The 19962-nt window shown below is 39.7% G+C and overlaps 7 protein-coding genes across 13 annotated transcripts; 4 read left to right on the forward strand and 3 right to left on the reverse strand.

Annotated features, from left to right (window-relative positions):
• Window positions 1–193: 193 nt before the first annotated feature.
• LOC117781795 (vacuolar fusion protein MON1 homolog A) lies at window positions 194–2330 on the reverse strand. Its single transcript, XM_034618659.1, has 3 exons — window positions 1651–2330; window positions 1367–1518; window positions 194–1288 (listed from the first exon to the last, which is right to left on the reverse strand). The coding sequence occupies exons 1-3, from the start codon at window positions 2280–2282 to the stop codon at window positions 447–449; spliced, it is 1626 nt and encodes a 541-aa protein (XP_034474550.1). The 5' UTR covers window positions 2283–2330; the 3' UTR covers window positions 194–446.
• A 221-nt stretch (window positions 2331–2551) lies between these two features.
• On the forward strand, window positions 2552–3579 carry LOC117781025 (28S ribosomal protein S2, mitochondrial). Its single transcript, XM_034617738.1, has 2 exons — window positions 2552–2681; window positions 2733–3579. The coding sequence occupies exons 1-2, from the start codon at window positions 2657–2659 to the stop codon at window positions 3527–3529; spliced, it is 822 nt and encodes a 273-aa protein (XP_034473629.1). The 5' UTR covers window positions 2552–2656; the 3' UTR covers window positions 3530–3579.
• Window positions 3580–3910: 331 nt separating this feature from the next.
• On the reverse strand, window positions 3911–5577 carry LOC117781023 (uncharacterized ENTR1 family protein). Of its 2 annotated transcripts, XM_034617737.1 has the most exons (2): window positions 5454–5557; window positions 3911–4873 (listed from the first exon to the last, which is right to left on the reverse strand). In XM_034617737.1, exon 2 carries the CDS (start codon window positions 4860–4862, stop codon window positions 4020–4022), a length of 843 nt encoding a protein of 280 aa, XP_034473628.1. In that variant the 5' UTR covers window positions 4863–4873; window positions 5454–5557; the 3' UTR covers window positions 3911–4019. The 2 variants fall into 2 exon arrangements, with proteins under 2 accessions (XP_034473628.1, XP_034473627.1); XM_034617736.1 differs by having other exon boundaries at window positions 3911–5577.
• Window positions 5578–6049: 472 nt separating this feature from the next.
• On the forward strand, window positions 6050–12154 carry LOC117779797 (eukaryotic translation initiation factor 4E-binding protein Mextli). Of its 3 annotated transcripts, XM_034616114.1 has the most exons (10): window positions 6050–6135; window positions 7344–7938; window positions 8532–8856; window positions 8959–9030; window positions 9365–9425; window positions 9597–9937; window positions 10004–10077; window positions 10142–10541; window positions 10628–10746; window positions 11995–12154. In XM_034616114.1, the coding sequence occupies exons 2-10, from the start codon at window positions 7537–7539 to the stop codon at window positions 12106–12108; spliced, it is 1908 nt and encodes a 635-aa protein (XP_034472005.1). In that variant the 5' UTR covers window positions 6050–6135; window positions 7344–7536; the 3' UTR covers window positions 12109–12154. The 3 variants fall into 3 exon arrangements, with proteins under 3 accessions (XP_034472005.1, XP_034472003.1, XP_034472004.1); XM_034616112.1 differs by having other exon boundaries at window positions 9597–10077; XM_034616113.1 differs by lacking the exon at window positions 11995–12154 and adding an exon at window positions 10826–11612 and having other exon boundaries at window positions 9597–10077.
• On the forward strand, window positions 10934–11612 carry LOC117779798. The gene has a single exon (XM_034616115.1). The coding sequence runs from the start codon at window positions 10948–10950 to the stop codon at window positions 11269–11271; it is 324 nt and encodes a 107-aa protein (XP_034472006.1). The 5' UTR covers window positions 10934–10947; the 3' UTR covers window positions 11272–11612.
• A 964-nt stretch (window positions 12155–13118) lies between the features above and the next one.
• On the reverse strand, window positions 13119–16471 carry LOC117779595 (major facilitator superfamily domain-containing protein 1). Of its 3 annotated transcripts, XM_034615827.1 has the most exons (7): window positions 16450–16471; window positions 15329–15830; window positions 14740–15267; window positions 14205–14682; window positions 13841–13959; window positions 13677–13776; window positions 13119–13500 (listed from the first exon to the last, which is right to left on the reverse strand). In XM_034615827.1, the coding sequence occupies exons 2-7, from the start codon at window positions 15519–15521 to the stop codon at window positions 13452–13454; spliced, it is 1467 nt and encodes a 488-aa protein (XP_034471718.1). In that variant the 5' UTR covers window positions 15522–15830; window positions 16450–16471; the 3' UTR covers window positions 13119–13451. The 3 variants fall into 3 exon arrangements, with proteins under 3 accessions (XP_034471718.1, XP_034471720.1, XP_034471719.1); XM_034615829.1 differs by lacking the exon at window positions 16450–16471 and having other exon boundaries at window positions 13119–13577; window positions 15329–15521; XM_034615828.1 differs by lacking the exon at window positions 16450–16471 and having other exon boundaries at window positions 13608–13776; window positions 15329–15521.
• A 318-nt stretch (window positions 16472–16789) lies between these two features.
• Window positions 16790–19406, forward strand: LOC117779594 (etoposide-induced protein 2.4 homolog). Of its 2 annotated transcripts, none has more exons than XM_034615825.1 (5): window positions 16790–16928; window positions 17049–17220; window positions 17320–17615; window positions 17801–18475; window positions 18532–19406. In XM_034615825.1, the coding sequence occupies exons 2-5, from the start codon at window positions 17206–17208 to the stop codon at window positions 19037–19039; spliced, it is 1494 nt and encodes a 497-aa protein (XP_034471716.1). In that variant the 5' UTR covers window positions 16790–16928; window positions 17049–17205; the 3' UTR covers window positions 19040–19406. The 2 variants fall into 2 exon arrangements, with proteins under 2 accessions (XP_034471716.1, XP_034471717.1); XM_034615826.1 differs by having other exon boundaries at window positions 17139–17220.
• The last annotated feature ends 556 nt before the right edge of the window (window positions 19407–19962 follow it).

The following is a 19962-nucleotide window of genomic DNA, read 5'->3' on the forward strand; positions in this document are numbered from 1 at the left end:
CCATGGCGCCAACTTTTTAGAGACAAAAATGCTCAAGCTTACGCATCGCGCAGCCAACTTAAAGTGAGACGAAACTTACGCGCAGCCAACTTCACGTAAATTTAACATTTCACCACAGTTCCACAACTGTTGCACGGTTGGAATAGACGAACCGTTATTTATAATTATATTTTTATTATTAAAAAACGTAAGCAGTTTGATTATCAATTTACTTAATGCATTAAATTTCAAATGTACATGCTTATTAAATGACGTACATATGCACTTATGTATAAAAATCAGTTATACTAGTATAGTTACAACTGTAACAGAACAAGATCTTTTTTTTTGTTAATCACTAAAGCGAGCATGTACAAATATTCATACAAGAAGATTACATGTTTATGTCGATTACTATACAAACGTGGTCTTTAATTATTATTAACAGGGGATCGTTAAGCAAATATTTAGAATGTCGCATGGTTACGTATAAAGTACACATCATATTCCTTTTCAATCCATCGGATCAGCTTATCAACGTTCTTGATGACTGTTGCCTTATCGACAATGGACTCGAACACTGCATACAACTCATAGGTGGCTGTCACCCAAGCGAGTACAACTTCACGCTCTCTCACCTCATAGATGAGTTTCAGTGGCCGTGAATGGTTGTGAATGCGATGCAACATACTGCAATAGATGGCCTCAAGCCGCTCAAATTCAGGCAGAGATTTGTATGGATGCCGCAGCATAGGGCAGAGGAGTTGCGCTGCTGCCTTTGGTTTGTACAGAAAGTGTCGCAGATCTGGTATGTTTACCACCTGTTGATACAGTTTAGCATTGAAGGGTTGCTGTAGTTCCTCATTAATGGCTTGCAGGCAAAGACTGCGCCTTAACTTCTCCGTGATGCGCTCCTTGGCCTCCGACAATGTGTGGAATGCATCTCGATCCACGGACATTAGCAGCAGACATGCCGGGCAATCATCGGTCAGATACGAGACATGTGCATGCAAATATCCATTCATATCAAATTTGGGCAAACAAATGGGTGTCCAGTTCTCAGAGTTCTTAAATGACTCGGAGCATTCAATTAGATTGAAAATCAAACGTAAATCGGCCGGATGGATGGAGTAATTCTTCATGCGCACCAAGGCAATCAACTTGTTGTTGGCTATTAGCACGGCAAATACTAATTTCTTGATCTTTGAGCAATTGCTTTGTATTGCGCTAACGATGGTGGAACGCACTGTAGTTGGTAGTGGGAAGACGCGTATAGAGTTGGTCAGAAAGGTGAAAATGTTGTTAGATACTAAAGTGAAAGACACATACATTAAAGTTGTTGAATCATGGGAATGTCATTGGGAATTTACTTGGATTAAATACATACCCCTTGCATTGCTACTGTCATTGGCCAGCAAATTGTAAATCATGCGCTCGCTTCCGGATAGTAGACGTCTTAAATCAAAGTTCTTACGCTTTTCAAATATTTTTGACATGTGGGAGTAAGTGAGCGTGGAGAGTATTTGATAGTAGACATCGCTAGAACACAAAAACAAGCAACTTCAATTAGATTTCCTATAAGAATTTCGACAAATAATACTCAGGATATTGAAACTTGGAAACAATAACAAGGAAAACACAATTGGCATTAATGTATTTTCAACTGCTCACCTTAGCTGCAACTGCAGCTGTTGGACGCTCATGTTGGTGCGCGATGCGGCCACGAGAATGAGGGAGTTGCGCTGCATGAAGGCAAATTTAATGCTGCCCGCATGAATCGATGTAATGGCATCCTGACCAAGCTGAACAAAGCTAACCAGCGCCTGGATGACGCCAAATAATGTGGCTAGCTTGTCTTCGTTGCCGTGCAGCGAGTAAATGGGCTTACCAGCCTCACTTAGAATGAATATGTGCTTTTTCTGGCCACGCCACACACTGTCATGCTGATAATCATACAAATCCTCGTCTAAAGCATTTGTACTGCCGCTGTCTTCAGTCTTAGCGCTCGTGGAAGTGCTCAGCGCCAGCGATTCTACGGAAGCGGCTAAATCTCTTGATTGTCCCGTAGCTGGGTCTACATCTGGGCTGAGCGCGGAACGTGGACGCGTGCTCAGCCCATCACGCAACTCCGAGATAATACTGTGGTTCTGTTGCTCTGCCTCGGCGAGTTCCGCCTCCTCCTGGTAGAGATCGCCAGCGCTGAGTTCGGATTCGTGTTCTGGTTCACTCTCGGCGTCCATGTACTCACATGTCGAATTCGTATCAGATGAGGCCACATTTGGGGGCGTTTGTTCAATTTCCATGATTTATTTATTATTAATTTTGCAATAATCTAAACATAAACATATGGGGTGAGTCGTGAGAAGTTGCCACCTTGCAGAAAAAACTACAGTTAATATGAGCGTCTGGCCACCTCACAAAACTGATCAGGATCCATTTTTATTTCGGGTTTTTCTGCTCAAAAAATTTAAAAAACTGATTTATTTTGATGAAAATTTTAAATACGAAATTAAATAAAATAAAGGTATACATTTCAATTTGATAAAAATGATTTTGCAGGGTGACAACCTTTAGATCGGCTGGCAACCTTTGGGCCAAAACAGTGTTTCCACACAAATGTGCTGCCAAGTTTTTAGGGGGAACATGTTATGAAAACAGCGACCGCAGCACTCGAAAAATGTTGAGAAAAACTTTTAATAATTGTGAGTTAATGACTTAAAATGCAACATTATTGCAATGCCTGTCATTTTCAGTGCCTCGTTTTGGTCAGCTGTGCGCTCTGCAAGGCCGCCTTCAAAGCACACAAGTTGCAGCCGCTCCCACAATTGCCGCTAAGGATAATGAACCGGAGGACATTGCAGTTATCGAGGAGCGCATCTTAAAGCATGCGGACTACTTTCAAGTGCACAATCTGTTCACAGTGCGGGATCTGTTTAATGCACGCGTGCACTATGGCCACAAGGAGGGCTCCCTTGACGACCGCATGCGGCCGTATCTTTATGGCAGTCGCCTAGGTCACTTGATCTTCGACCTGGATAAGACAGCAGCCCATTTGCGTGATGCCCTCAACTTTGCGGCACACATTGCCTTCCGGGACGGCATAATTTTGTTCTTTAATCGCAACGCCCTCAATTCGCAGCTCGTGGAGCAAAAGGCCATCGAAGCGGGCGAATTCTCCCACACTCGCTTCTGGCGTGGTGGCATCTTCACCAATGCAAATGTGCAATTCGATGCTGTGACCCGTTTGCCAGATTTGTGCATTTTCCTCAACACACAAAACAATGTGCTCTCGCAACACACGGCGGTACGAGATGCCGCTAAAATGGCCATACCCACAATTGGAGTCGTTGACAGCAATTGCAATCCCAATCTAATTACGTATCCTGTGCCGGGCAATGATGACTCGCCAGCCGCCGTCGAACTCTATTGCAATCTATTCAAAGAAGCCATTTGGCGTGGTAAGCGAAAACGCCGCCAGCTTCTTGGCCTGCCGCCTTTGGAGGAACAACAGTTTAAGGGCGGTCGTAGTCGTTCAACTAGAGCCAACTAAAACTAAGATATATTATTTGAAAATAAAAGCGCATTAATGCCCCCAGGAAACGTAACGTTTATAATACTAAAATATTAATTACTTCATGATTTTGATCATACAAATAAATTTAAACTCATCTTTTTTGATTGCAAGAAAGAAATCATGATAATAAAACAAATAATGTTCAATTCCTATTAAAGAATAATAAGGTAACTCTTAATAAAAGTTATTATATGGTTTTTATATGGAAATCGAAAGTGCTCAAGTTAATTTGAATGATGGAAATTGTTAAATAATAGTTAACCCTGTTTTAAGGATATTCAATCCAGAAGCATTGTGTCTAGGAATTTTTCAAAACTCTATTCTTATTGGATTTTTAAATATTGTCGAAAATGCGTATGCCTTGGAATAAGTTATTACATTTATTTATTTATCAGGCTAAATGATGAAGTTACTCATCTTAAAATTAGGTATAACTTTCGCTCCATGCTGTTGCCGACGCTGGGTTCTAGGGCGGCAGTGCAGTGCCTCCCTTAACGAAATTTGAGTTGTAGCTGGCGTAGAACGGACTGCTGCTGTTGTTGTTATTGCTGGCTGCTTCCTGTCCGTATACACTGCTGTTGTACCCTTGTGTCTGGCCGAAATAGCCACCGGCCATCGGTGGACATGACAAATCAGGAAACTGACCAATTGGCGGTGGCGGTGCGGATGTTGGTAGTGGTGGCATGCTGTTAAGATCACCACTAACGCCACCTTTAATAGCACGTCCCGTACCAAAGGTCTGTTTTCGAGCTGGAACAGGACCGGGTGGAAATGGATTCTGGTTATCTGGTTTTCTATTCCAAGTGGCGACCGCCTGCTTGCGAACGAAAACTTGTCCTTGTCCTTGTCCAGTGCCAGAGTCGGAGCCTGCTGATTTTTGATTATTTTGCTGTACCCAGTGCTCGGCATGTTTGATGGTCAACATTGCCTTGTGTGCGCCAATGTATTCCTCAGCTTTCTGCAAGCGTTCCAGCTGCCTTTCATCGAGCTGATTACGCGGCAATTTGCTCAGACGTTGAACGGTGCGTTTCCAGTTATGAAATTCCCGATTTTTGAATGGTTTCATTGCCTGACGGTATTCTCTCCACTGACGCTGTCGATCTTCCTTGGTGCCAGGTGGTGCCTCCTCCAATGGTGGTGGCGCCTCTGGCTTTTGTATCCATTTACCATCAATTTGTACAAATGTTCCACCTTTTTTCTTTTTGACAATTCCATTTGCTGAATTACTGCTGCTGTTGTTGCTGGTGGTGTTGGTTGTGCTGCTGCTGCTGCTACTGTTGCTGCCTCCAGGTGCTGGTGGTGGCGGCATCAGAGCAGCATCTGTCGAGGATTTATTTGAATTATTATTTGCATTATTGCTGGTCTTGTATTTTTTATTTGGTTGATTTTGTTGCTTGTTATTCTTGTGTTGCCGCTGATTTCCCTTATCCTTGGGTACGAGATTCCATAAGCTGGGACATTTGGGCATTGGCGGCTGAATTGGTGGCGTTCGATGTTGTGGCGACATCATATCCTGCCAAAACGGTGGCGGCTGCAGTGGCCGATGGTTGCGCTGACCCGGTCCTGGACCCATATTATGATGTGCCGGCGGCATCATTGGCGGCGGCCCACACGGACCGGGACCTGGTCCAAAATTCCCAAATCCCATCGACATCAGTGGGAATGGCATTGGAGGCGGTCGACTTAGTGGTGTATATGAGTTGTTGTTATTGTTATTAAAATTATGGTTGTTTCTATTGCCGCTTTGCTGTTTGTTGTCATTCTTTTGCGGCAAACGTCCGCTGCGTGTTTTTTCTGGCATGGATTCTGCCTCATTAGCTTCTTTACTCTTTTTCCAATCAGCAAAAGACATTTTCAGCGGTTTGGTGCCCGCATCGTCCTCAGTATTTTTCTTGCTTACCTCTTCAGCAGGCGGGTCACCTTCAGTGACCGAATTATCAGACATTTTTTAAATCTTTTATACACAAAATAAATTATTATTGAATGTAAAGAGAAAGAGGGGTTGCTTTCGAGAAAATATGTGGACTGATTTTTGAGAAAAAGACGTTGCCACCCAGTAAAAATTTCCGATCTGGTTCATCTCGTATTACCTAAAAAAAAGTATATTTTCAAAAAATAAAAAAATCAAACAAAAATATTTACCTTTTTTGAAGTAATCTTTATTTTGAAGCTAGATTTTTTGAAATTTTTGCAAAACTTTGTCGCATTTTTTGGTTTAATTAAATTAAACTTTGTTACACAATTTCTCTCTCTGAGGAACAACATACTCACAGTATATAAAACAAAATATAGCTTTATTTAATCTAACTTCGAGTTAAAATCTTTCATTAAATTGTGAATTTATGCAAAGTTATTATTACAAAATAAACAAAAAAAATAAAAAATTAATTGCGCGCCGTTTTCAGGATTTGCTCGTAGTGGCAGCTTTATGGTTATTTATCGATACAGCTATCGATGACTTCTTTACAGATAAATCAGGGCCGCAAAACTTCGTTCGATATCACAATTTCAATGTCATCGATAGTATCGATATTACGTCGACGTTTTTGCAGCCCTAGATCTAGCAGTCGCAGAGATTTTTGGTAAGCTTTCCTGTGTCAAATATTTGTTTTAAGTGCTTAATTGTTTTATTACAAGTCTAAAATACGGTGCTTAAAGTAATTTAAATACAACATTTACTGTCAGCAACAATAATTTGTCGGGATTTGGCCTGATAGTGCACGCAAATTGGACAAAAAGTTACAACAGCAAGTGGAGCGCTGCTGCGCAGCCAACGCGTAGTTTCTTCCATGGACTGAGTCAAGCAAATACATTTTATTATTCAATTTTATAACAAATTTAGTGACACATAAATTTTAAGAACTGACAAGTCAACAAACAAACCAAATTTTTAGTACGTTCTTGTGGATTGTTGTGGTTTGTAAAGGTATGAGCATATTTAAAGGTACAATTGCCTTGCCCTACGCCCAAGACGACGCCAACAGCGCTGCCTGCGCCAACGTCGCAGTCAGTCACAGTCATATTTGTTGTTGCTATTCTCGACATATGATTCAATAAGTGGACATGAACGCTGCCGTTGCCGCTGCGGCTCGCACTGACGGCTTTTTTTTTGTAATATTTGTGTGTAAATGCTATTTAAAATCAGTATTTGTGTATCTGTGTGCCTCACGCCGCAGCATAGAATCGAAAGCTAGCAGCAATTAAATGAAGCAGGCAACGGCGTGCGACGCTTCGTTTTTGTTAATGAAACTTAAATGCCGCAGAGAGACCATGTGTATGTACAAATATTCAACAAACGGACATTGTGCCCGTTTTATGCAAACTGTTTTGGAATGTAGGCAATTATTATTCATTTCTCAATGAATCACTGCGATTCGAAATAGGTTATGCTTAATAAACGTTAATGCTTTTTGCCTAGCAGAACTGAGCGGCACTAAACAATAATAAATCTCATTTTTATCAGTTTTTACCAACTTGCTCTTATCAAAATTGCAAATGATATACACAATGCATACATTATGTACATACATACAAACACATGCATGTAGCTACGGCGCAATTTAAACTTAATACCGCTATTTACAGCAACTTGTAACTGATATCGATAACTGCAGGGCCTGTTCGATTTGTTATCGCTCTAGTAACGGATCAATTTACATAGATAACCAGTAACTAAATATTTGTAAACTGGTGTAACTGTTATTTTTGATAAAAGTGACCCAATTTGAAATAAACGTTGGGTTTCCATTGTCAATTGTCGTATTTAAACTAATTGTATTTTCTATTACAGGGGGAGGTGCGGAATCGCTTCTACGACTTCTTAAGCTCACAATTTTCGCAACATTCAACACACAAAAGCAAACGAACGAACAAAAACCCGGAGAAAGATAACAAAACAGAACTTCTAAAAGCAACCAGACCCAGATACAAATCGAACGAGTTAGAGAGTCACAGGCAGAAAGAGAGGCAGAAGCAAAGGCAGAATGGCACACACACATCTGGGCAGGGCGGTGAAAAACATTGAGGCACCGCGTCCGCTCAAGACACAATCGCGTTCGTCGCTGAAGAACAGCTACATGGTAATTGAGGAGTTGATACAGCTGATTGATAATGTGACTGTTGGACTGCAGTCGTGCAACACGACAACGGAATCGATAACATTGCTGTTGCATAATTTACGCGTCCATGGACCGCAGCTGGAGGCCGTGTCCAAGGATACGCTGGATCGTGCATTCGTTGTGTTTCGCAACGCTTCGCAGGACGAACGTCTTAACATAATGACACGACTTAAATTGCTCGAACTGATCGAATTACGTGCCAATAGCTGGGAAGACAAAGACACAATTGCGTACTACAAGTCCAAGCAACAAGTGTCCAACGTTGAGGTGAGTAATGACGCTTGTTAACTCGAAATCTGATAGATTAAGATCATTCCAAGGTGTATTTATATAAGGTGACGTCTTCGACACAGTTGCTCTCGTTGACAGTTCAAAAGCCAACGTTCATTCCAGCGCCTGTCTCCCTAAGAGCCGAGAAAGCCCTTTTGTAAGTTTAACTACCTCAGCTGTCAAAGAAGACGTCACCTTGTTTAAAGACACCTTGGATCAGTAACTGCATTCCATGATAAAGTTAGACAAGGTGAAGTTATTTGATGAAAGTTATATGAAATTATTTGAGAGCATTTTCACAGAGAGAGGTTTGTTGACAACTACCTCATGGGGAATAAAATTGGCTCCGAAAATGAGGCCTGTGGTGAGTGAGCTTGCCACCTTTTCTAATTTCATCATGCTGCATTCAATTTTTAAATGCCATTAATAAAAAGTCAATCAAAAAAGAAAAGACATAGATAAAAACTAACTTTTCATAATATTTTCTTAGTAATTTAGTGTATTTCTAAATAAAAAAGCAATGAATGGGAAGACAAAATAAATGTGTAAATCTTCCAAAATTATAATATAAATAAAAATTAATGTTATAGCTACCCGCTGAACAATATCAACACGATGCCGGCAACCAGCAAGCCTTTCTCAGCACCTCCCCCACATTCGGAGTCGGCGGCATGGGTGCAATTGTCGGCGGCAGCGCTGCAGCTGCTGCTGCGGCTGCTTTCAATGCCGCAACTGCTGCTGCTGCTGCACAGGCAGCTGCCATTGCTGCGGTCGGCTCACCCAATCAGCAGCATCTGCTGTTGCCACCTGGTGAAGTCATACGTAACTCCGGCAAGTTCCCGAAGCCCACCAAAATTCCGGGCAAGACGTACTGCAAGGATGAGGTGGTCATACGCAATGCAGATTCTGGCAAGGGTATGTATTAGTTTTATTGGTGATCCTTACCAGCAGACACACACAAAGGCAACTCCTATATATTCTTACATTTTATCCAATGTCTGCCTACCGACCCAATAGTTATGGGCATTAAAGGGCGACGCGTGCACATGATTGAGGAACTTAGCGAAACCATAATATCGTTTCAAAGAGGTAACGCAGCTTTTGTTTAACTTAACGACAACAACATATTCAAATTCATTTGGCATAATTATAATTGTCTCAAATTGGCTTCTTTTTTACTGGGTTAACACATTTAAACATCTTTTAATCTGAAAATGCATCAGCAAACTATATACATAAATACACACACACATATATACTTATATATATATACATTTGCACGTTTAACTTAATGTTCCACTGTTATATTTTGTGTTTCACTAATTCGAACATACAAACGCACTTGTATATTACATTATTTTTATCTAATATACATATATTGCATTTACTGATATATTTTTATTTTGCAATACTTCCTGTGCAGTCAACCCTGGCGCCAAGGAACGTTTGGTGCAGATCACCGGACCAGCCGAGGATAAAATCAAGTAAGCTGCTTTATTTCGATAAATATAACAGTTTACTAAGCTGCATACTCCGCTTAAAGCTATTTTGGGCGTTGCCACTTTATTAAGAGCAACGCGACGGCATTGAAAATAACTGTTTTCTATTCAGCGTGTCTTCGATTTGACATTTCAAACATTTTCTGAATTCTGCAGCTACGCTAAGCAACTAATGGAGGATACCATACGTCGCAACGCTTCCCCGGTGCGTCTGGAGCCAGCACCATCGGCTGGCGGTGCCGGAGGTTCCTGCTCATCGCTGAACTCGTCAAACTCGGATGATGCCGGGGGAGTACAGCCGCGCACGCCTGGCGCCAACAGCAGCCTGGCCAATCGTTTGAGCTTCAATTCGGCACAGAATTTCATGACTGCCACAGCAGCGGCACAGCAAATGACGCAACATCATCAACAGCAGCAGCAACAGCAGCATCATCATCACCACCAGCAGCAACAGCAGCAGTTTGCAAATGCGGCTGCGGCGGCAACAGCTGCTGCCGGTAAAGTTTTGCGTCCCAATCAGCAGCTGCTTATGCATTCATATTCCACAAACGATGCTTCCGTAGGTGAATACAAATTCACGGTCAACGTGGGCCAGCATCTCATCAAGATCACTGGTGACTGTTGCGAACTAGTGCGCGTAAGTAAACTTCAATAAATATGCCATGGATAACTTGGTCTAATCATCATTTTTCGGGTTGCAGGTGGCAAAGCTTGTGCTGGATGACTATTTTAGCAGCTCGGAGTTCTTGGCTTCCATGGAGGCGGGCGCTGCCTTTGATGGCACTTCCTTGGTCAGTCCGGTTACAACACCATCCACACCACTGCCCGGCTCAGGGCCACCGCAATTTATGATGGGCAATCCTTTGCCATTGGCTGATAGCGGCATCGGTCTCAATTATGCTGCTGGACAGGGCAACAACAATGGTGAAGGCGATGATGAAGTGTTTGCCGAGCCAACAGCCAATGGGGCTACCAATCAGAATGGCTTGGCACGCTCGCGTCGCAGTCATTTCTCACGCAAGGAGTCCACGCCGGAATCAAAGGCAGCACGCGAAAAGCTTGAAGAAGAACGAGCTGTCAATTCTCTCAAGACGAATACCTGTAAGATTTGTTCACTATCCAAGATTTAAAAGGAAACCAATGAATTTTTTTAGTTGGAATAGATCTAAACAAATTATTTATTGCAGCACGCGTCTCGTATGATCTTGATCACTTGATGTACTACTCAAAGAGTCCACATGCCTGGGCGCTGCCAACCGAGTGGCTGAAAATGTTGGAAACTGTGCCGTCGATTCTACGCAATAAGGTAAATCAACCAGTTGATGCATCAGCCATCGCTGGTCTCACTCTTGCACATAACTCATCATTAATAACAACTGCAACAGCATCCACAAAAAATACAGAAGAACCCGAAAGGAAACTTCAAGTCCCAATTAATCAAGATGAATGTGCCCCCAATAATCAATACGCTAGCAATCAAAACCCTGTAACTAACAAGCAATCACAAATGCAATCAAAGTTCATAACAGTAACGGTGGAGGGGACAACCGAACGCAAGATAATCTCCTATGAACGCGATAGAGTTGAGAACAGTCATAATTATCGTAAGCCCTCTTCCGAGTCTGATCGTAAGCTCTATAATAAGCAATTACAGATAATTACAAATACAATGGAGGCATCTGCCGCAAGTAAATGCCGCGGCCAGCAGCTGCAGCATCAGTCACAGATCAGGACTGAATTCCAACGCTATAGCGAGAACGATGAGTTCTCATTGGCCATGTGTGATGCATACTCCAGCGAGGAGTTCAACAATAATCGTGCTCTTATCTAAATTTAGAATTACCATACATTCAGACACTTTTGACAATTAAACAAAAAAATCAACCAAAGCTAGACATTTAACAAAACGAATAACAATCAGATCATAAAAATTATGCTCAGTAAAATTAAAAACCAAAGTAAAAACAAAGCATTCGAATAACAATTTTGCTAGTCAATAGGCTAATAAGAAATACACATTATTATTATTAATATAATATACAAACATAAAATATAACGAATGAAATTAACTTGTAACTTTAAAGAAATCTGTATTTTGGCTGTGAAACAGATTTAGTGTTCGCTAGAGTTATATACTAAAGTTGCCGGTCAACCCGAAGCAAATCCATTATTCACATATACATACATACCCATACACACTGTAAATTATGTTTAACAAGACTTATAACAATTACATTTGAGAATCTAGATTTAAATGTAAAAAATTGAATTATAAGCGTTTTTTCAAAAATATAACCCATCAAATTTATATACATCCCATATACATATACATTATGTACAATAATATTAATAAAAATATAAAAAACGGCTTGCAAAGTCAAAATACTTATCTAACTCCAAATTTGACATACACATTCCACATAAAATCCACAAACACACAACTGCACGCTTACACACTTAATGTACACACATGTTACCGTATTGACGGTAAACTATTACTTTTGTTTACATTTTTATTTTGTATACCTAATATTTGTGTTATTGCTTTGCACAGGATCTACAGGATGAGAGCCAGCGGTTCGATGGTGAGAAATATCTAGCTAGCATTCAGAGTGCCACCAAACGAAATATTGTGGCCGCTGACGAAGCTGAGAACGTGGATGAATAACAATGAAAGATACGCATAACATTTAATACTAATAATCAACGATATAGGAAAGGGAAGAGAATACGAAGAAAAATAACTGAATAACTGACAATAGCTAATGTTTATGTGTATGTGTGTGTGTCTGAGCGTTAACTTAATGGAGAACTATAATCCCCATTCAATCAGACTTAATATATTTCATCACTTTTGCTTCCACACATTGAACTATCTTTCTGTTTTTGTACTGTGCTTTTTAGCTTTAGCGTGTCCACGTAATTTTCTTATTATTAAAAACGACCAAAATAGAAAACAAAAACTTAAATCAATCAAAATTAATTCTAAATAATAGCTTAAGTTAGGAGCTACATATAAAAACGGGATGACGATTTATATGGAAAAGGTTAAAGAAATCATCATTCACTATAACTCTGATCATGAAATGTTTAAGCGATGCTCTTATTTAAGTATACAAAACGATCAATATATTTTACTAATATAATTACTATGAGATAACAAATAACAAAATGCAGCTAATTTGATGGATTGCTCGAATCGTGACGGCATTACTCAAACATACGAAAAGCGGTTCGAACTTTAATGGAAATGCATTTTTATTCAATAGTAAACGAAATCTTATATTTTCTCAGAACATTTCATTTCTCAAAATCATTATTCTTATTATTTTCTATGCATCCAAATTCTAAAATGAAAAGAAATGAAAATTGTATTCATCTTTTCTAATTACTTTTGTATTTTTCTCTTTAACTTGAATAATTCTTTTGTGCAATGAATATCAGTTGAAAGATTTATAATTTCTCTAGTCCAATAAGTTATGGAAACTTTTGTTTTTTCTACATTTAACAATGCCAAAATTTTTGAATTTCTGTTTGTTTTAGCTAATTTATTTTATTTATTATATTATATTTTCTAAAAGAAAACGTTCACATATGCAAAACAAATAAATTGAATAAAGAATATGGATTTGTTTTATTTCATATTTAAAATTAAATATTTATAATGCGATTTATTGATTTTTTTGCTGGTTAAGTTTATTTTATTTAACATTTATCTTTGGCACAGAATATAAACAACAATAGGTACACAATCACAATAACAATAGTTTCAATCTTGATATGTAAAGGATCAATTATTTGTAATTATTGAAGCTTAAATTAAATTATACAAAACAAAAAACTTTGCGCGATTTGTCAGGAAACACGGTATGTGCCAAAGTCACACAACAAACAATAGACAAATATAGAGCTAAAGAGATAGCAAACAACATCACATTGGTTATCGTACAATACATATGTATGCATATTATATATGGTATATATTAATGTATATATATATATATATAGGTTTTAGTTGCCCAATAAAGGCCGTCGATCCGTAGTGCCACGTTTGGTTGAGCTTATCGTTGAGAAACAGATAAAGAGAGTTGCAGGCATTTAGAGAAAAGAATGATTCAAGTTAGTTAAATGCTGGATCTGCATCATGAGTATATAAGTAATACACACAATCAATTAATACAGCAAATACAACATCAATAGCATGTTCACCATCAACTAGACTCAATATTCACGTACATTGATGTATGATATGAGGCACGCTGCGACGGCGACATATTCAGATTGCCCTGATGCTTGCGATCGTAGGCCCAAATAACGCAGGTAGCTATTAGGGAAACTATACAGAAAAAGATAAAGCTGGTTATTTTTAGGCTTATCAAAGATAAACTACAATTAATTACTCAAGAGGAATAGCATAAAGAAAAGCTGCAACCAGAAATGACTTCCACCGCTGCTGTCGACGATCATGCCAGCGACTAAGGTGACCACAGCGAGACCCAAATTTTGCACAGATTGGCAGCTGCAATGACCAAATAATTAGTACATTGTATATCTTAGTTTTAATTTTAGATCTTAATTTACAAATTATAAAACAATAATTAAACTTCAAAATCATTGAATAACTCATTTTTACTAAAAAACTGAAAATATAAGTTATTGAAAGATTTTTATATGATCTAAATTTAGTTATTTCTTAATATAAAAAAAAATTGACAAAAATGAATCTTATTAGTAATCTCTGATTTATTAAATTTTTAAACTTACAATCCGTAGGCGGTACCCAGCTGATACTCGGGTACAATCAGTGCCACCAATGGCCATAAACTAGCGGCCAACATCGAATAGGAGAGTCCCATAATACACATGCTAATGTATGGATTTAAATGACTGAATGTGAGCAACATGTGGGCCAAAAGCGTTGATATGGTTGCCACAAATACCCAGGTAACATTGCGTCCAACTTTATCAATGATAAAACCAAATAGAGGCGATGCTATGGCTGAGATCAAGTAGACAATTGAATTGACATTGTTGGCCTGTTCGGGTGTCATTTGAAAATTGGATATGAAGAAGGCTTGGCCCAGCGCCACAAATGGAAATATGGCCACATAGTAGGCAACACAGACCACGGAGACCATCCAAAAGTCCATCTTGAAAGAGACAATGTCACTAAGCTTAGCAATCTCGCCGCCAGGATTGTTATTCCTCTTGAGTATGCGTTCGGCACGTTTATCCATCCAACCTAAAAACAACATTAATTATTATTTATAAAATTATTTTAAGAATGTTTAAATTATACCCAATATAAGAGTGCATATCAGTGACATGACGCAGGTGCTCGACGCAATGAAGAGTGCCACGCCTAATCCTGTGTAGCCAGCATAGATCTTGGACACATAACCGTAGAGCGGCTGCATGCTCCAAAAATTGACGGTACTGCCAAAACGTGCCACAGACAACTGCAGGCCAAACACCATGTTCAGCTCCTTGCCCTTGAACCACAATACCGCATAGCTGTTCTGGGCCACGGCCAAGGACTCGGCGCCAATGCCAAATATAAAGCGACCTATAATCATCAACCAAAACTTTCCCAACAAGCCGCCCGTGGAGAATATCAATTGTCCCAACAGCACAATAAGCATGTAAATAATTGTGCCCATGCGTATGCCAAAGACTCGATCAATTAGGAATCCTCCGACGAAACAAAGCACAATATTGGGCCACGAGTAGATGGAATAGATGAAGGTAAACTCGGTGGCATTCAAGTTGAGCTCCTTCTGAAACACATCCTGCAGCGCGCCCGGATTATCATAGCAAAAATAGGAACCTGTTAGGTTACAAGTCCGAATTAATAGTTATTCGCGAAAAATTCTTGAGTTAACACTTACCAAAGCCCAGCAAACACATAAAGACCAAGGCAAGAAAACGATGTGGTGTGCTGTCGGGATCACAGCAGCCAGGATCCTTTGGCACTGCCAGGACAGTATCCCTTGTGCTGCGCCTACGCACCACGGGCTTCGCTTCATCATCTCCGCTGCTGCTGGAACACTCCACAATGGGCAGACGTTCCTCGCGTGACATTTTCACTTTAGTTTTTAGCTTGTTATCCTTATTGCAATGATTGAGATGACAGGAGGAGATGGGATTTTAAATATGTTTACTTTGCTAGGGCTTGGTTTGGATGAGTTCAGTGTTTTTGGGGTTGGGGTCGAGTTTGCGCCTCTTTTAGCAGCCAGCAGCGGCTGCCTTCTATTGTTGTTGCTTATCACTGGCCAACATCGTTGTAGTTGTTGTTGCTTTATTGATTATTCCACTGCAAGTGCAGGCAAACTTGTGGGTTGCGGGGGCGGGGGCGATTGCGTTTAAATGAAACGAGGTTGAGTTGTTAATCTGCAATAGAATACCATAGAAAATGTTTACTAGCTTGCATAGGTCACGCTATTGAATCATGTCCATGTCCATGTCTACGACTCGTTAGGCAAACAAGAACAATCTTGTTCGATTTGTTGAACTAACGGCAAATGCGCTGCTAATCAATTAAGTGCATACATTGTGCGCGGCTTTATTGAAGCATTAAATTGATAGACACCTGGTTTAAAATTTCAATAAGCTCTTCGGTTATTTACGTATTGCAAACCAGGTTAATATTCACAAATGTACATATGTACTATGTAAACATATACATATACAAAAGACACAAAAAACTAAATGCCTTTTATCAACGCCAACTACGCACGTCGTCACACCATAATTAATCAGCGTCTTTAAATGTGCTTGATTGAGTTTGTTTTGAAATTATAATTAGGCGCGCGCGCCACATGATTCAAAAGCACTGCTAAAACCCACTGATAACAAACAACAATTTGTTATTGTTATTGTTCCATTTCAAAACAAAACACAATCGATTCACATAGTCATATATTTGCACAGCATGTAACTGTAAAATGCTCAACAAGTCAGCAAGTGTTCTAAGTACAATCCCATCTGTCAGTTGGGGCGCGTTTCCTACCTGTTTCCCGCAAGCGGAAAAACCAAACTGAATTTATTTTCCACAACGCTCACCGAACGCTCATCCAAACTTCAAGACGCTGCCACCTGGTAGAAAAAAAGTTACCGTTAATTTAAACGTCCGGCAGCCCTAAAAAGGATCTAGTTCATTTTTCATTTTAGACCATTTTTACAAAATTTATTGAAATGATAAGATTTATTACATTTAATTTAAAATTACAAATTTACATAAAAATATTACAAATGATCTTAAAATAAATACACATTTAAATTAAGCGCCTTGGCCGTTGCACGATCAGGAACTGGCGTTGATCGAATCATTCATGCAACTGCATGCAACTCTGCGCTTTGTTTTCAAACTATTGCCAGGGTACACGTCTGTTGTTACGATCAAACACAAATAACATGTAGTGCGACACAAAGTTCAAATGTGGTGATGTACGGGTTAAGAAAAGTAAAGATCACTTTGCGAAGCAACAAGTAGGTTAATACTATTCAAATACTTGTCATTTATATAATTAAAAATGTCATCACTAACGACGTACTATTCATCGTGTAAACACAAATTTTTGTTACTATGAAATAATGTCATCGCAACAGCGCAAAATTATACGGAAACAAAACGTTTTAAACATCACTGCAAAACTATAATACAAAAACACGCATCTATTTTTGTAATGCTTACAACAGGCGTAATAATTCGATTTAGTGTTGGCTAGAGCTGCTGTAACGTGTAAGCAGACAACAGACAGGAGAGATGGCTGCGATAAAGGTACGTGCCAATATTTTGATTACATTTTTAGTGCGTTGTAAATTTACATACCTACATACAAAATGTACGTTTCTTTGTATGTGCGTATTTGTGTTATAGAACATCGCGCTGGGAATTGCATATGGCCTGTGGGACAGCATACGAGGCATGACGCTGGTGCTCCACATAGACAATGAAGTGGCCCGCCAGAATGCAGAGATTGAGACAATGCGACAATTGCGTCGAATGGAAAGAGAAAACTACAGGGAGTCTGAACGGTCGCCCTCTCCAGTGCCCAGCTCGGCGGCAGCAATGATACGTGATGAGTATGCGAAGCGTGCAGAGGCAAACTCCGATGAGCGCACGCTGGAGAAGATCATGAAGAAGAAGCCTGCAGAGAAGCCACAACCACAGGCGTAAGCATACAAAATAATAGGGGTATTAAATTAACTGATTATGCTGCGCAAAACATATAAAATTTTATCGTTACTGTTTGTCATTCGAACATAAACAAAAACTTGGACTTTACACAGAATAATCTGTTTTTGGCGGATTCACAACAATAGCCCCATGACTAATTCAATTTATTACGCATTTGCAGGGAGAAGAAAATAGCCAAGAAACTTTTCAAATGCTGTCTACTAAATGGCGGCTTCACTTGGCTGAGCATTGTGCTCTTCGAGTCTGTGCTCCTGCCCACACTGAAGTTCTGTTTGACGATATTTTATGGCACACAATCAGATACTCTGCCATTTGTATGGAGTTGGCTGCACCCGATATTGTCGCTGCTTTTTGGCATGATGTGGGTGCTGCCCATCTTCATGTTATCCAAAATTGTCAGCTCTTTGTGGTTTGCGGACATTGCCAATGCCGCGTATCGTGTGCGCAAGGGAAGGCCTCAGTTGATACCGAGTATAAGCAAACTGGTTGCGGATTTCCTCTTCAGCATGGTAGTGCAAATGCTCTTTTTGGTCCAGAGTATGCTGGTTAATCTGGTGCCCGTGAAATATGTTGGATCCTCGCTTTGCTTTGTGCATTTGTGCCTGCTTTATTCACTGTACTCCTTTGAATACAAGTGGTTCAACATGGGCTGGGAGCTGCATCGACGTCTTACCTACATCGAAAAGAATTGGCCATATTTCTTTGGATTTGGCATACCGCTAACAGTGCTTACAAACATGTCCAGCTCTGTGATTGTCAGCAGCTGCATATTTTCCATATTCTTTCCGCTTTTCATACTCAGCGGCAATGAGGCGAAACCAATTGTAGACACCACGTAAGTTTTTATTTTGAAAGACAATTATATTTATTAACATTTTCTTTCCTTTTTAGTGAATTGTCGCTGAGACTCTTCTCGCCCGTCGTTTTCATATCAAACATGTGCTTCGGTGGCAATCCCTGGAGCAAGGCCAATCGTCTCTTGGCTCAGCAACGTAAACAGTTGGAGCAACAACATCGTCAGCGTCTCCTGCAGCGCGAAGAAGCGTTGCTCAAGCAGAAGAAGCAGCAGTACATGTTGCAACAGCAGCGGGAACACGATTTGCACACACGACGCGATCATTCGCGTTCCCAGACACCACAGAATACTGCGCAGCTTGGCCAGCGGCAGTATCGTTATGCCCAACCGCCGGCGTTTGATGCGTCACGAGTTCGGGATTCCTCGGCGTCATCTACGCACAGCTCCAATGCGGCCACGCCCACCAGTTTCAGGCCGCCGCCCTACTTTGGAGGTGCTACAATGCGCAACAATGCCCCGTTGGTGCCCACGCCGTTGCCTGGAGCGCCGCGTGCTCCAATTGTGGTGCGTGAGGAGACTGGACCCGACGACTGGAATTTGTGAGATTTTAATGCATATGCAGACAGACTTACCACATATAAAAGTACCAATAATAATGATAGCATAGGCTCTATTATGTATATATATATATCTCTTTATGTACTGCAACGAACTGTGTATGTTAAAAATTATTTTAAGTCTACGCATAATAATTATAATGACAATGACCAGCGAGCTTGGTCGGCTACCGACCAGCGCTATCCACAACTAGTAGCTATACTTAAATAAGATAATGTGTATTTCAACGCCCAATTAATGCATAATTGATAGCGTTTTATTTAGAGATTTTTGCATCACCTCTACGACAATTATTGCCCTAACGGGCGGGTGTACAAAGTGTAATAAACGTTTTTTTTTGTATTTTCGTCAAGAAAAAGAGGTTTTTTTTATACTTCTTGTGGGATTATACTTTTAAATATATGGCATGAATACAAAAAAAAAAAGGAATGTGAATCAGAAAGTTTCATACAGATCGAAAAATAAATACAAGATTTTTAGGACAATGAGGGAAGAGTATAAAATAAATATAATAAATAAATCGTGTAGATCGTGTAAATTAAATAAAATAATAATAATAAATAAATAAAAAGTAAAAAATTTGGGAGATCAAATTAATATTGTTGTGGTTTTCAATCAGAAAATTAAATTTTTCTACATTAAAAATAACTCACAAATATTTATTTTACAATAATAATAATATATACACTTCAAATATAGTCCAAAACTCAAAAATTAGTTCTAACTAAAAAAACTAAATTTTTGAAATAATTACAATATATTTTGAAAATTTAATCATTTTTAGAAATGATTAAAACATATCCATATATATTAGATAATACAAACATTCCCATTCTTCGGTAGTCCAATTGTTGTCCCCTGTCCGGTGCTGGGGGTGTCACCAATTAGCGCTTGAGTGTTGGCACGAA

Source organism: Drosophila innubila (assembly GCF_004354385.1).
Source record: "Drosophila innubila isolate TH190305 chromosome 2L unlocalized genomic scaffold, UK_Dinn_1.0 4_B_2L, whole genome shotgun sequence".
NCBI lineage: Eukaryota > Metazoa > Arthropoda > Insecta > Diptera > Drosophilidae > Drosophila > Drosophila innubila.

Coding starts and splice junctions, on each gene's coding strand:
- LOC117781795 (XM_034618659.1), bottom strand. CDS start 2,282: ATGGAAATTGAACAAACGCCCCCAAATGTGGCCTCATCTGATACGAAT. Junction 1,519..1,650: donor CAGCTGCAGTTGCAGCTAAG/GTGAGCAGTTGA, acceptor TTTGTGTTCTAG/CGATGTCTACTATCAAATAC. Junction 1,289..1,366: donor TGACAGTAGCAATGCAAGGG/GTATGTATTTAA, acceptor CTTTCACTTTAG/TATCTAACAACATTTTCACC.
- LOC117781025 (XM_034617738.1), top strand. CDS start 2,657: ATGTTGAGAAAAACTTTTAATAATT. Junction 2,682..2,732: donor GAGAAAAACTTTTAATAATT/GTGAGTTAATGA, acceptor TGTCATTTTCAG/TGCCTCGTTTTGGTCAGCTG.
- LOC117779594 (XM_034615825.1), top strand. Junction 17,616..17,800: donor GAGAAGCCACAACCACAGGC/GTAAGCATACAA, acceptor ACGCATTTGCAG/GGAGAAGAAAATAGCCAAGA. Junction 18,476..18,531: donor AAACCAATTGTAGACACCAC/GTAAGTTTTTAT, acceptor TTTCCTTTTTAG/TGAATTGTCGCTGAGACTCT.
- LOC117779797 (XM_034616112.1), top strand. CDS start 7,537: ATGGCACACACACATCTGGGCAGGGCGGTGAAAAACATTGAGGCACCG. Junction 9,426..9,596: donor CCAGCCGAGGATAAAATCAA/GTAAGCTGCTTT, acceptor TGAATTCTGCAG/CTACGCTAAGCAACTAATGG. Junction 10,747..11,994: donor CGTCGATTCTACGCAATAAG/GTAAATCAACCA, acceptor TGCTTTGCACAG/GATCTACAGGATGAGAGCCA.
- LOC117781023 (XM_034617736.1), bottom strand. CDS start 5,498: ATGTCTGATAATTCGGTCACTGAAGGTGACCCGCCTGCTGAAGAGGTA.
- LOC117779595 (XM_034615827.1), bottom strand. CDS start 15,521: ATGTCACGCGAGGAACGTCTGCCCATTGTGGAGTGTTCCAGCAGCAGC. Junction 14,683..14,739: donor GATATGCACTCTTATATTGG/GTATAATTTAAA, acceptor TGTTGTTTTTAG/GTTGGATGGATAAACGTGCC. Junction 13,777..13,840: donor CTTTATGCTATTCCTCTTGA/GTAATTAATTGT, acceptor TTTTCTGTATAG/TTTCCCTAATAGCTACCTGC.
- LOC117779798 (XM_034616115.1), top strand. CDS start 10,948: ATGCAATCAAAGTTCATAACAGTAACGGTGGAGGGGACAACCGAACGC.